The following is a 13,639-nucleotide window of genomic DNA, read 5'->3' as shown; positions in this document are numbered from 1 at the left end:
CTGCTGAACTTTTTCACAATTTGTGATCAACAATCCACTTACAATGAACTATGGATGCATACACAATTCAATTCTTGTCTGGCAATGAAATAACTTAAATAAAAGTGCTAACCTCGCTGCTCTGATTCAATTCCGGCCAGGTCTGGTTTAGGGATGGCATTGATGGAGACTTGCTTGGAGGTGCTTCTGCTGGCGAGCTGGAGTAACCTACCTCACCAGTCTGTTCCCCAACTTCTGAAAAGAGAGGAATCACTATAAAACAAAATGAATTGCATTCAGTTTATTTTCAGAAAAGCTGCTCACATCTCATGCAAAGTCAATACTCACTCAAGTCAAGTACACTATTTATCAGGTGCTACTCTTACTTTGAGGATCTTTATGAAAAGTGGACTTTGAAGATGACTCAGTACCATACTATCTCCCTGTATTTTGGATTTTAAATGGCATTTTTAGACTCTGCTTACATGTAGAAATAAATATAATTTCCTTACATTATGAAAAAAAATAACACTAATGTTTATTACATCAAACCCAGCACTGAAGTTTATCTTGCAGAATAAAATACTTCCTTATATGAAACGTTAAAGCAAAACCAGTGTATCAATACAAAGAGAAACAAAAAATATGAAAACAAATGAAGAAAAATTCCCTTAAGTCAGTCCCCAAAGAATATTAAGTTTTAAGCCTCCTTACTAAAACAATGGTGTTGCCATTCACTACATTTTGCAAATTGAACAAGTCTAGCAGCTGTCACACTGCAACTGTACATTGTTACTCTTATTTCAGTGTTCTCTGAGCTTGCAAGTACAGTCCCTTGCAGAAACACGCCTTCAGAGTGTCCCGATCTGATGTTCCTCACACAGTCGTATAAATTTTCATTTACTTTCTCATTTTATTTTTCACACTTATTTTCTGTTCTATAAGAGAACTGGGTGAAGTAAAACTGAACAGCAGATCAATTATTCTGCATAACACAGTAAAATCTGGCTTACAGTGTCTTCTGTTTTGCTAGATACCACAATACAAGCTAAAGCAACGCACTGAAAGCCTCAAAAAACTAAGTTCAGATTACAACTGTATAACACATACAGTTAAAAGAGTGACTGATAAGTAGCTCAACATTAACAGGATGTTTGTAGCCCAAAGAATTAAAACTCTGAACAAGACAAAATACTGCACAAGAAGAAAGATGGTTTAATTAAATTACCATTTAGGACTACCTGATAGATATGTGATTGAAGATGACTGCCACAAAACTGATATACTATACAAAAAACTGATTAAAATTTCTCAAAAGGACCGGTTTCAGGCTCCTGAAGAGCTGAACTCAGCAGCCTGCTCTTCTGCTACAACAGCTCAATACTCTGCTGTCTTCCATTCAAAAGAAACTCCTAACAAATTCAGCATCAAATCAAGCTGCATGGCTTGTGGGACCGGAGGAGGCAGGAACTGGTGTGTAAAACTGTCACCAACAAAAAGTGTAAACTAGAAACACTTGAACAGTCAATCATGACCAGCTGCACCTTTGAAAACCACCACCACCCCATTATTGTCTCCAAAGTGCTGCTGGGGACAGCAAGAGGCACAGCCTAAAAAGAACAGCCAAATCGCTGAAGCCCAGAAATAAGTTAATTGTCCCATCTTGAGGCCAAGGGAGACCGAGGTGCTACTGACATGAAAAAAGCCACACACAGAAACCAGTAACTCATCAAAATTTCAAAGGTCTTGTAAACTTCCTGTAAATAGCCAGGCATCAGCTTGAGACTCAATGTTCCCAAAACTGTGCCCAGCATCCAGCATCTTGTAATATCCTTTAGGGAAAATGGCTTTACAAATTATTCCAGATAGAAACTGCATTTAATACCTATTTCAGGCAAACAGCACCTGTCAGTAAAACACAGCTTACATCTAGCAGGTATTTACAGGCACAATGATGTCACCAAGTAGTCAAAATGACATACTGTGGTCACTGCACACAAAATAATATACTAAGTTCAAAACATGCCAGTGGTAATGTTCTGGGAATTAATATAAACTGCTCTGAAGGGTAATATGAATAAAAATCTTCTAATGAGTTAAAAAAAACCTCAAAACACTCAAAATTCTCACCTCAACAGTTGTGCATCAGATAAGCGAACTAACTACGAGTGTTAAACACAAGGTCAAAGATAAGGCTGAAAACTGCTGTGGATAGACTGTGCAGCTACCTGTAATTTAAGGAATTTTGCAAACATCTACACAAAACACATAAGACACCTATGGAAAACTTCAGCAGTTAAAGTAATAAAGTTGCACAAGACACAAAGCACAGTAGATTCTTTTTCTTACAAAGAAATGGCATTTTTGCAGCAGCCCAAACAAAAACCAGATTCACAGAAAAGCAGAACTTACTTTTGAGTTCTGTAAAGGGCTGTCAGCTTTTACTAACTGAGATAAAATTAAGGAAAAAAGGGAAACATTCACATTCACTTACATAATGGGAACTGAAACTAGTACTCTTTTCAGCTGCAGATCATAAATTCTGCCAAGATAGATACAGGTGCTCTCAACAGTATTCAATTCATAAAATAAATGGATAAGCACTTAGAGAAGTGTTTGTACAACTGCCTGACTTCGTGCTTCCATTTTCATTCACTGTAGTTTTCCTCTACAGGCTGTTCTTACGCAAACAGATCTTGCTCATTCTGAAGAGCTGACATTATCTATCTACAAATACTGCAACACAGTTAAATCTTCAGTGGAGCCGCTACAATCCAAGTAATTCTTTGAAATATATGATCCAATTCAAAATACTAAAACCATTCAAATGTACTGTAGAATTACCACATTATTCTAAGAAATTGAAACACCTCAACTCTCTCCCTAGTCAGAAAGATATCAGCACCTCATTTAACATTTTTTTCTATTAAAATTATTGGGGGCATAGCACTACATCAGAAAAATGACCAATTATATAAATGCGTTATTATACAATAGGTCTATGCCATGTGAGAGAAATGCATAACCCTGGTCACAAAACCAGATGTAAGACAAGACCAATACGTTAATGGGTTTGGGAGACCTGCAGCTGGTCACACAATGGATTCACAGGGGATGATGAAGGAGAGGCTGACACGGACCACAAGAGCTTTCCCCTTCCTCCCTCGGAACAGACAAAGGGTGCAGGGAGCCCTCTGGTACTTTTCTTTCTGCTGACCACTAGTTCAAGAGCCAAAATGGAAAGAGACAGCAAGTTTCAAGCACAGAGCAGAAGCGTGGAAGATGACAGAAAAAGTTGCTAACCAAAGGTCAGATTTAAGAGTATTGTTAATACTTCTGAAATAAAGTTTACCGTCTTGCATATTGGTTTAAAGAGACATTCAATTAATTCACCTTCTTGAACAGTTTCGAAGTATGTTATTCACACTGAGGTTTCAGTCAACAGCAGATCACTAACAATTTCTTTCTTTGAGAAAGTTGTATCCCATGAAAAAAATGCACTCAAAAGGACACTCTGGTGTCACAGCTTCTACTTCTGAGAAGGCTGTTGGGAGGAAGCTTTATTGAAATACAGCTTTTATGGGAACGAAAAAGAAAATATTACTACAGAAATTTAACTGGTTGACCTTTCTAGGCTGATTTACAGTCCTTAAGTTGAACTCATGTAATTTAACATACATAGTATGTGTAGCAGCAGATCAGGCACAGATATAGTGGGGTTTTTTAAAATAACAATGGTTTTATACAAATAAATGTTACTCTATTTCCTATCAGGATTTTTGCTTGGCCACCACCTTTACACAAAAATAGACAGAATGGGTAGATTTTAGGCACTTGCTAGTTATTCAGCCAATTAATTGTAGATATTTCTTATGAATGTCTTTGTCATAGTAAAATGCTTACTCATACTGAAAACACTTCAGCTGCTGACAGCTGTTGGAAAGGTTCTTTGAAGAGACAAGCTTCTCCCACAAAAAATGGTTTAATTATTAAAGCAGAAGCAGTAAGAGCCACAGATTAGTTTAAGAACTCGTCAATAATTGTCAGATGAAAGTCTCTGTCATCCTACAAACACAGTATGAAGAGACCCTCTTTGAAGTATTTAGTAAAAAGAAATAAAATTCTAGGAAGTCATAGCACCTGTGCACATAGTGTATAACCTGACTTTCCAAGCAAAGACTGCTTGTTAAAAAGTAATCTAAAGCAGTTTCCTTTATCTGTTTTAAAATAAAAAAAAAAAAAGGAAGACAGCCACAAGCATCCTGTTTTTAAACATAACTTTTACATGGAACAGTAGTTTGCTTTTCAATTATGGGACTGAGTTTTTGGCACATATTAACAAGCAGAACATACATTCAATGGTTTATCTGGGAGCATCCAAAGGTAAAGAACTATGCACTGAAAAATAAGGTGCCAAAGTAATGGAAGAGAAATCCTGCTGTCAACTCAGGGGTAGAATTAAAAAAAAAATAAAAAAAATAAAAAAAATTGTGCTACTAACCCTGTACTTTCAAACTACACAGTCCTACCTCTAGCACTGCACTTGGGAATATTTTCTAGGTACCTTCAAGACTTAAACTCATGTCATATTTTCAGAAATGAGGGTGAACAGAAAGCATATTCATTTGAAAGCAAGTTTGAAGTACAGCTGGATTGGGAATTTGGAATACAATAGTTGATCATTAATAAAATCCAAACTGACAATCTTGTTTTCCTTAACCTTTAAAGAACACAGACAATATTTCTAAATGTAATAATAAATATCTGTACTGCTCCTAAATAACATCTCCCTGTACAGAAATACATGAGCTCAGATTAGCTCTGAGCACTGATAAAAATACTTAAAAGTTGCACACTGGTTTACTTCATAGAATCATAGAATGGTTTGGGTTGGAAGGGACCTTAAAGATCATCTAGTTCCAACCCCCCTGCCATCAGCAGGGACACCTTTCACTAGATCAGGTTGCTCAAAGCCTCATCCAGCCTGGCCTTAAACACTTCCAGGGAGGGGACATCCACAACTTCCTTGGGCAACCTGTTCCAGTGTCTGACCACCCTTACAGTGAAGAACTTCTTCCTAATATCTAATCTAAACCTACCCTCTTTCAGTTTAAACCCATTTCCCCTTGTTTTGTCACTAACTGCCCTTATGAAAAGTCCCTCCCCAGCTTTCTTGTAGGCCCCTTCAGGTACTGGAAGGCCACTATAAGATCTCCCCTAAGCCTTCTCTTCTCCAGGCTGAACAGCCCCAACTCTTTCAGCCTGTCTTCATAGGAGAGGTGCTCCAGCCCTCGGATCATCCTGGTGGCCCTTCTCTGGACTTGTTCTAACTGGTCCATACTGACTAATGGGTCATGCTCATACAAACCTATCAATATCTGCTGATACAGTAACAGCTACACCATCACCTGAAAATGGTGACCTGTGTTGAAGCATGTCTTACCCGTCGAGTCTTCCAAATCAATCAGTTTGGGCATTAAACTTTCAGGTAACTTTTCTGGCAAATCATACCCATTCTTCCTAGCAACTACCAGGTGAAACGCAGCACAGAATTCATCCAATGTTAGTGCACCATCTTTGTCAAAATCTGACAGTTCCCTAAAAATGGAAAATTTAGTATAAATAAAATTTCTTAAGGTTATTTTATTTCCAAAAGACGTACTTCTGTTATGCTACTTGGAAGATCAAAGAATGCAGTTTATTTTACCCTATTAAACACTTCACATTAGTACTACATGCTTTATTCTTCAAAGATGAGCCTTCATTAATAAAATTTCTTAGAGCTTAAAGATAATTTAAATCCACTTTTATCTCTACAGGTTTTAAACTCATTTAAGACAGTACTACACAATATTATTGGCCTCAGATTTTTGGTAAAGCATGCTAAAGAAACAATAGCACTGAAACAAAGTAATTTATTTTAAATCGGAAAATACCTGACTTGGAAATCATTAGATTGAAAGAAAGATCAAATCTTCCAAGATAAGTCATTTAATGATAGCATGCAATGATGCAGTACAAATTCCAGAATTCAATGAAATACAAGCCTTTCACCAAGTCAAAACTAAAATTGTCCCACTAAGTGCATTTAAAAATATATACATCTGTACATTTCATTTAAACCCAAGATTTAAATAAATATAGATAAGGAATTAATTCTTTAAATTTAAAGGCATATTTAACAATAAAAATCTCAAATAAATTACTTCTTACTCTGAAGTGTTTGAAATTTCTTCAAAAGCTCAAAATGCCTTGTAAACAGCGCCAGCCTAGACTCATTAAAGCCTGCTAAATACTGGCATAAATGTGAGTAGGACTAAACATACAGAGTACTAGTCACATTTAAATGAATAACACTTTCTATTAAGTAGATTATTGGATGACTGCTAGATAGCTATCATCTTTCTAAATAATTATCATGAAGAAAGAAAGATCATACTTACCAAATATGAGAAAGTTCAAGAATAGGTAGTTTTGACTTAGTGAAAAATTCTTTAGCTGCAGATCCTGAAAAATTACAACAACTGTCATTAATATTTAAAGCAAGTTAAATCATTGTAAGACTTATAGATATGGTAAAGGAGGTGATGAGCTATTTAGCAAAGGTTTTGGGAAAAATGGCATTAATTACTAGGGTTAAATGAAGGAAAAAGGCAAATTAGTTTAAAGTCCTTTCTTAAATTACACTGGACTTCACTAGAACATCATTGGTAAAATGCAGAACTTTCTTCAAAATGGTATGCAAACCTAAGGAAACAAGAAACTCTTTGTAACAGATCTGCTGCACCCAACAATTATATTTTTTAAAGAGTAACTTACCTGGTATAAATCCATTTAGATCAGGTTGAATGGTTTTAAACTGATTAACATAATACTGCCTTTGTTCATCAGTTATTTTCCAGGGGTCATCATAACTACTTGATTGCCTACGAATTTCATTTGTTGTTGTAGCTGATGCTACAGTTCGTACTGTTGTCTGGTCCTGAAATGAAATATTTTTCCTCAGTATTATCTACCTAAAATGCTTCTATGAAGTCTCAATTTCTTGCCTTCAAAAAACAAAGCATAGTTAAATCTCGCAGTAGTTTAAGAACTGATGGAACTATCAGCAGATTGCATCTACAGGATAATGACAGGGTATTTTTGCACACTGATACATATGGATATGGATGACTGCAGGTATGTAAGCAGAAAAAAAAAGGATGGTACATATGCAAAAAAGCTAAACACAAATGTTTTAAAGTCATAATTGTTGACGTTTTTTAAATTAGCAGCTTTCAGTTAATCATTCCAAATTAAGTCAACTCAATGCAACAAGTATCTGTTGGGTAAATACCACTGATCAGACTCCAGCACAGATACACAGTAAACATCCTGCAATGAAAACTACTAAAAAAAAAAAAAAAAAAAAAAAAAAAAAAAAAAAAACAAAAAAACAGTTAAAAAAAAAAACCCCGAAAAAAAAAAAAAAAAAAAAAAAAAAAAAAAAAAAAAAAAAAAAAAAGATTGCAACATCAGTCTGAATGAAGCAAATCAAATACCAATTAAGTGTCACACCTGGACAGAAGCAGGATGCATGGCTAAAAGAGCACTGGTTGGTGGGGTATCTGCAAAACTGACCCAATTTTCTTGATGGGGTGGTGGTGAATGGCCAGACCATATGGGATCACTAGAAGTAGATGAGCCTGAAAGTAGAAGAAACATTTCCTTTTCAAAAGACAACTTTGAAAACAGAGTAAGAACTATGGATATGGTAAGCACTCAAAAAAAAAAAAAAAAAAAAAAAAGATCCCAAAATACATGCTCCTGTCAGGGAGATACACACTTGTAGAATGGTGAAAAATGAGAATCAATTGCACCAAGGTGATGAAGTTCACCTCCTGACAACTAAGTCCTGTAAATTTTTACACTAGGTCAGTTTAAATCTGTACCAAAAGGCAAAGTGAGGAACAAGCTTATTGCAATATGTTTAAGATGTAAATTGGGTTTTACCCTTTTAATGGGTTTTGAATGAGTTAATTAATATTCCACATTTCCATTTAATTGAACAACACTTGTATGGACAAATAGCTTAAAAGTGGTGTATGATATTTGCATGCATGCATATTTTTTTTTTCCTATTTTAGGCTTTAATTTGCCATTTAAAGAACAAAGTTTGGGAAATTCCTCTTAGAATCAGGCTTTTTGGCACAGATATTTCTTTTTCTAAATTATTTATACACTAACTTAACTCAGTTGCTTAAAAACTGTCCAAGTATAGTAAAAGGCATCCATATAGAGTGCTGACATCTGCTATGTATTAACTATCTGGAACACAATAATTGAGATTCACGCACTGCCTTGTTATAATCTGGTTCTGAAGTACGAATGATGTTCAATGTCTTAATATTAAAATAATGATGAAGCAACTATAGAAAGATTTGATCATCCACTGCTATATGTACAAACCCCTCAGTAGTCTCTTAAACCAAAGTCACAAATTAAAAGTTTAAGGAACTCTCTTTAGAGAGAAACAAACCATCTAGAACAAGTCTAGAAGAATCCCAGGAATCCCTTCTACTCCTTGACTCCTAACAGAAATGCTGAACTCCTTAAGTCTAAAAAGCAGTTGTCTACTCTTCTTTCACAACTAAATGCTTTCTCTTTAAATATGTTAAATAAAGTCACAGTTAGACAGGAATTTATGCCTCATATGTAGAAGCAGATTTCCATTTAAAAGGCAGGTCAACTTCTGAGCTACTGCAAACCCTCCACACAACCCACAAACAAGAAATATGACATGTCAATTTGAATCCTGCCACTAAGATCTAAACTGAACACCAAGGATTTATTGTCAAGATGCTGACTAAAAAACATTGCTATGAGAAGTTCATTTATATATAGGTAATTTATGAAGCTGATCAATATCAACAATTTCAGGTTCTTGGAGACTGATGACACTACTAGAACACAATCTGCAGTAAACAGAGTGAAGGAGATCTAAGAATCAGTGAGACACACTGGGGGCTAACATCTAAAGTGACAGTAACACTGTCAGTATACAAAATTGTTGTTTAATATCCAATATTATCTAATCACTCTTTCACTCCGCAAATGACCTTTTTCCGAGGAGAAAGTAATGAGAGAAATGCTTAGAACTGGTTTATCTTTGCTCTTCTGCTACGTGCAATAGACATAATTTTGCACAACACATTTAATCTTAAATTACATTGAATAAAAATTGAGATTTCCAGGGGAAGAAATATTTTCGAAAGAGGAGGTAAGTCAAATATACAAAATTAAGAGGTTATATTGTTTTCCGAATTTCATCAAAACAGGAGAATAATACCAAGGGGTTTGTTTTGTTTGTTTGCTTTAAGCTAACTTCACTAGGATAAAAATCTACTATTAAGTACTCATTTTGTTCCCAAATTTGTCCTCCAATTCTGATAGCTTCTGATGTGGCCTGGAGCTTCTAGTGACTTTATCCAAAACTACCGAGAATAAAGGCAATGAGTTTGACGATGCTTTTTGCCTTGGGGTTCCTCTTCAGTAGCTGGCCTAACTCTAAACACGAGAATGAAACAAGCAGAAAAGCTCAGGGTGTCTCTCCACCTGGCCTCCCTCAGCACAGGGTTAAAAGACAGTAAGATTCAGACAAGTCCTTCCTACCTTTCCTATGGATATGCCACACACAAATTTTACTTTTGATAAAATGGCTCTCTCCTCCTCTGCCCCTCAAACACTGACATTATTACCACTAATATATATGTTTACTCCGCCTTTACTTCTCCCAACAGCTTGTCTGAGTACAGTTCAATTTGTACCCCACTTAGCACAGCACCTCTTCCAAAGCAGTACTTCGACAGCAATGGAGATGCCAGCAGCACCCAACTGTCATACCTTCCGAGTACTTTACAAGTATGACAAGAACTGCTTCCTTTCTCCTCTTCAAATCAACCCAGCAAAATACTACTGGCTTTACTCTGTTCCCGTTATTCACTCTGCAATGCAACATTCTAGGACACAGCATGGAAAGGCTGGAGGATTACCAGTAACTGGACACCTGGATCTACACACATACTCATGGACTGACAACAGTCAATAACTCAATTTTCAGTCATTAAAACTACATCTGTTTGACATCTGAATTAGAAATAGTCACCCCTCACTTTCTTCTCAAACTACAAAACCAGACTGGGAACACTGAGGTAGAAGGGAAGATGGAATGACACTGGGTGACTGAGAGGACTCGGAACAACCAGTGTATTATGGTTGAACAACCAGGACCTATGCCTGAACAGAAAACCTCAGAATTTTTGACTAGTTTGAAATCATTATTTGGCTACTACCAACATAAATGCTCTGCTTTGCTTCCAGTCCAAACAGACAACAAGATAATAACAAATAGTTTCTATCCCCTATTCTGACATGCCACTCAACTATCATATGAAGTGGGGAAGGGGTTCTTTCTCCTAAGTTTGTAACAGTCAGAATCCAGCAGCTGAAGCTGTAGTGCAAAATGAGCTGAAAAGGTAAAAGTATGAAGCTCCCCCCCCACCCCCCATGTAACTATAGAAACAGGAGGCTCTCAACTCATACACAATTGTTTCCTACAGAGGGTTCGGTCATCCACTATATTATGCTGTGAAGACTGAAGTGTTAAAGAGATCACAGATGCAAGCTAGAAATGAGACCTAAGATGATTTTTGAACTGCTTTATCTTAAACTGTTAAATCAAAGACACCTGGAAGACTTGAGAGACTCAGGTTTTAATACAGTTGACTCAAGACATTTAAGGATGAAACCCGAATGAACTATAAATGTCATTCTACACAGGGAAACAATATGACATCAAACTTCTAATTCCTGATATTAAAGTAAAATACATGTACCCTTTGGGGCTCTCTTTACAAGCCCTGAAGAAAGATGGTAACAAGCCTTGGCTTCTGATTTCAGGTCACATACATGTAAGCACACTGAGCTAGTCATTACAGCGCCTCAGAGTTTATCACTAACACTATCCTAACTGAATTACTGGAAAACATAGTTGCAAAAACTTCTTAAAATCCAAATTCTTTTGCTCAGTGGAGGAAGAAAACCTGTTCTCATCTCAAGAAATTGAGAACTACAGTTGTAAGTTATACTTAAGACTTCTGATACAAGACAAGGTGTAAGTTTATAAAAACACTTGAGTCATTGCCTAATAATTATTGTACAGCCCAAACTGATACAGAAAGCATTATTTAGTTTTGTTCATTGTGGGAGTATAATGATGCATTGGAGTGTCTTTACTATGCATAAGGCAGAATCTTCCTGTTTAAAAACATCTTTCCCCAAACAAAAAAATTCTGTTTTGATTTTTGTCTTTCTGGTTTAAGGCAACACGATGTTTATTATTAGACCCATCAGAAACATTTTCACTCCCGAGGTTCCATGCTTTCAGTTGACAACTCCATTACTCCCCAACCATGTTTTAACATAATGTGAAATACAAGCAGAGACCTGGGTTCTTATTTTTCTTGAATCACAAGTGAAATAGCACAGCCCTGCCTTAAATCCTTCTGAAATAATATCATATACTTGCAAATTACCTTATTTCTCAAGAACAACTTGCAGTGCAGATTTTGAGAAAAGTAACTAACAGTCTATCTGGTTCTACCTAAATGTCAGCAGAAGATCGTTTTTCTACAAACTACTGTCCTTAAAAAGCAGGTTCAAGAGGGAAAAAGAATGATGAACTGTCTACAAAAGCTGAAATTCAAAGGAATAATTAATCATCTTCAGTGCAAAAAAAAAAATCACACAGTGAATCAAGATGACAATTTTTGTTAAACTAATATATGAAAATTCACTCTATCCTTAGCATTGGCAGAACAGAATCATTCTGTAACAGTATCCCCAAATTACTTCAAACACACTATGAATGTGTTTTGGTACAGAATATAAAACCAACAAATATTGAACTAGTTCAGAAATATTTTCAAACTACTACTGAAAAATGTATACATTAGATATCACAGGGAAAGCATTGCCAAACTGAAATATTAACATGGTATTTCAACTTTATTTTTAAGAGCACAACATTAAACTCTTCAACAGTAGGAATAGTTTACATATTTTCCTGGAACCCTTGACTTCCTAAGTTAGAAAAACTTCACAAGTTAGGAATCAGCTACCAGACAAACTGCAAGAAAAGCAAATCAACTAAACTAGGGAAGAAAAAAAGTCAAGAAATTGACTGCTGAAAAATCACAATGCCTGGACTGAACCCTTAGAAGTGATTATATATGCAACAAGCAGACTAATAATCTTAATTTTTTAAATTCTAAATAGACTGGCACTTACTAGAAAATATCATTCAGAACACTGGCATAAACCTCTGTGTACAACTCATCTCACTTCTAAAATAGGTTTTATTTTTTTATCCAACTAATTCTTACAACAGAATCCCTGGTCCTCTATCAATGCTTGTAACTACAGAACAACTATAAACTGAAAGGTAACAAACAGATCAATTTTGGAGTATCACAACTGAAACGAACTAACTAACCACAGTTCAGTGTGAAACTACAGCCTACAAAATACAACATATTCTTTAGTATTATCATCAAAAACAGAACCTGAATTAGAACTGCTCCGCTGTTCCCAAATTTCTTAAGTCTACAGGATATCAGAAAAGAAAACAGAACTTTTTGAAATATGAGATATGAAGGGAGAAAGCTTTTTAAATCTGAGCACAGCAATAGAACAACAGGGAGGGTCTTCATGTTAAATGAAGAACAATAAAGGATAAATAGTTGTACTGAAACAAGCAGTTCTACCTTGGCAGAATGGAGATACAGCAGCTTCAGGTATGTTTACATAAACAAAGTGAAAAAAAGTTAAGATAATTAGTTGTTCTGACAATTCATCTAATCTAGCAGAAACATAATTCAAATAACCAACATTACCTGCTGCTTTCCCTTGAGCTCCCCACATTTTTGGGTTTACTGACAGTTCCTGCACAGTTTCAATAACACGTCAGTTTTGTATTAGAAAGCTTTCCACTGGGAAACTTCCATATTGTCTTTCCCTCCCTCCAAGTTTGGAAGGAGGGAAAGCATTTCCTATACCACACTAAGAAATGGATCCGCCATATGCAAGATGGCAGATTCCACAGAGCTGCTGTACACATGAACATTTGAATCTGCAAGAAAGTTTCCACAATTGAAAAATACAAAGATAAACTGCTCTAAACTCATTTAATACACTTAAGAATTTCACAACTTTGGGTTACAGCTGAAGCATAACAGAAGACATTTATACCTGGTTGTGCTTCACTAAATGGAGCCCAAAAAGGCCCAGGTCCAGCAAGAGGTCGTTCATTATTCCCTCCGCTGGGATGGCGGTTGTGCTTCCTCCATGTATGTGGAGAGGTTGGTGGGGATTGCTGTGGTGAAACAACTGGAGATGTGGACTCCTAATAAAACAAAGGAATTTTTAAGTTTTTTACTAAATACATAAAAGCCTATCCAAACCCATTATTTCTAGGAACAACCATCACTGCAGTTAAAGTCTCATTTTAGAGAGTGAAAATTTTAGTACTTATTAAAATGAGGGAACAGAAGTCAGGTACAGTATGACTGGAACTGGATACATTCACTTCAAACAAGGTAATTAACAAATTTTTAAATTGGTA

At 35.9% G+C, this 13,639-nt stretch overlaps 1 protein-coding gene across 1 annotated transcript; it reads right to left on the bottom strand.

The window, feature by feature from the left end:
• Positions 1-94: 94 nt before the first annotated feature.
• LOC104526924 (ralBP1-associated Eps domain-containing protein 1-like) lies at positions 95-13,420 on the bottom strand (the record flags this gene model as incomplete). Its single annotated transcript, XM_010170511.1, has 6 exons — positions 95-234; positions 5,423-5,577; positions 6,423-6,486; positions 6,799-6,961; positions 7,537-7,664; positions 13,267-13,420. Coding segments are annotated over 6 exons (804 nt in total), but the record flags the coding sequence as incomplete, so codon positions are not given.
• Positions 13,421-13,639: the final 219 nt, after the last annotated feature.

The sequence above is a fragment of the Antrostomus carolinensis genome, unplaced genomic scaffold, assembly GCF_000700745.2.
Source record: "Antrostomus carolinensis isolate BGI_N321 unplaced genomic scaffold, ASM70074v2 scaffold36906, whole genome shotgun sequence".
Lineage (NCBI taxonomy): Eukaryota > Metazoa > Chordata > Aves > Caprimulgiformes > Caprimulgidae > Antrostomus > Antrostomus carolinensis.
Note: the sequence above shows the minus strand (reverse complement) of the source record. Positions and strands in the feature narration are given on the sequence as shown.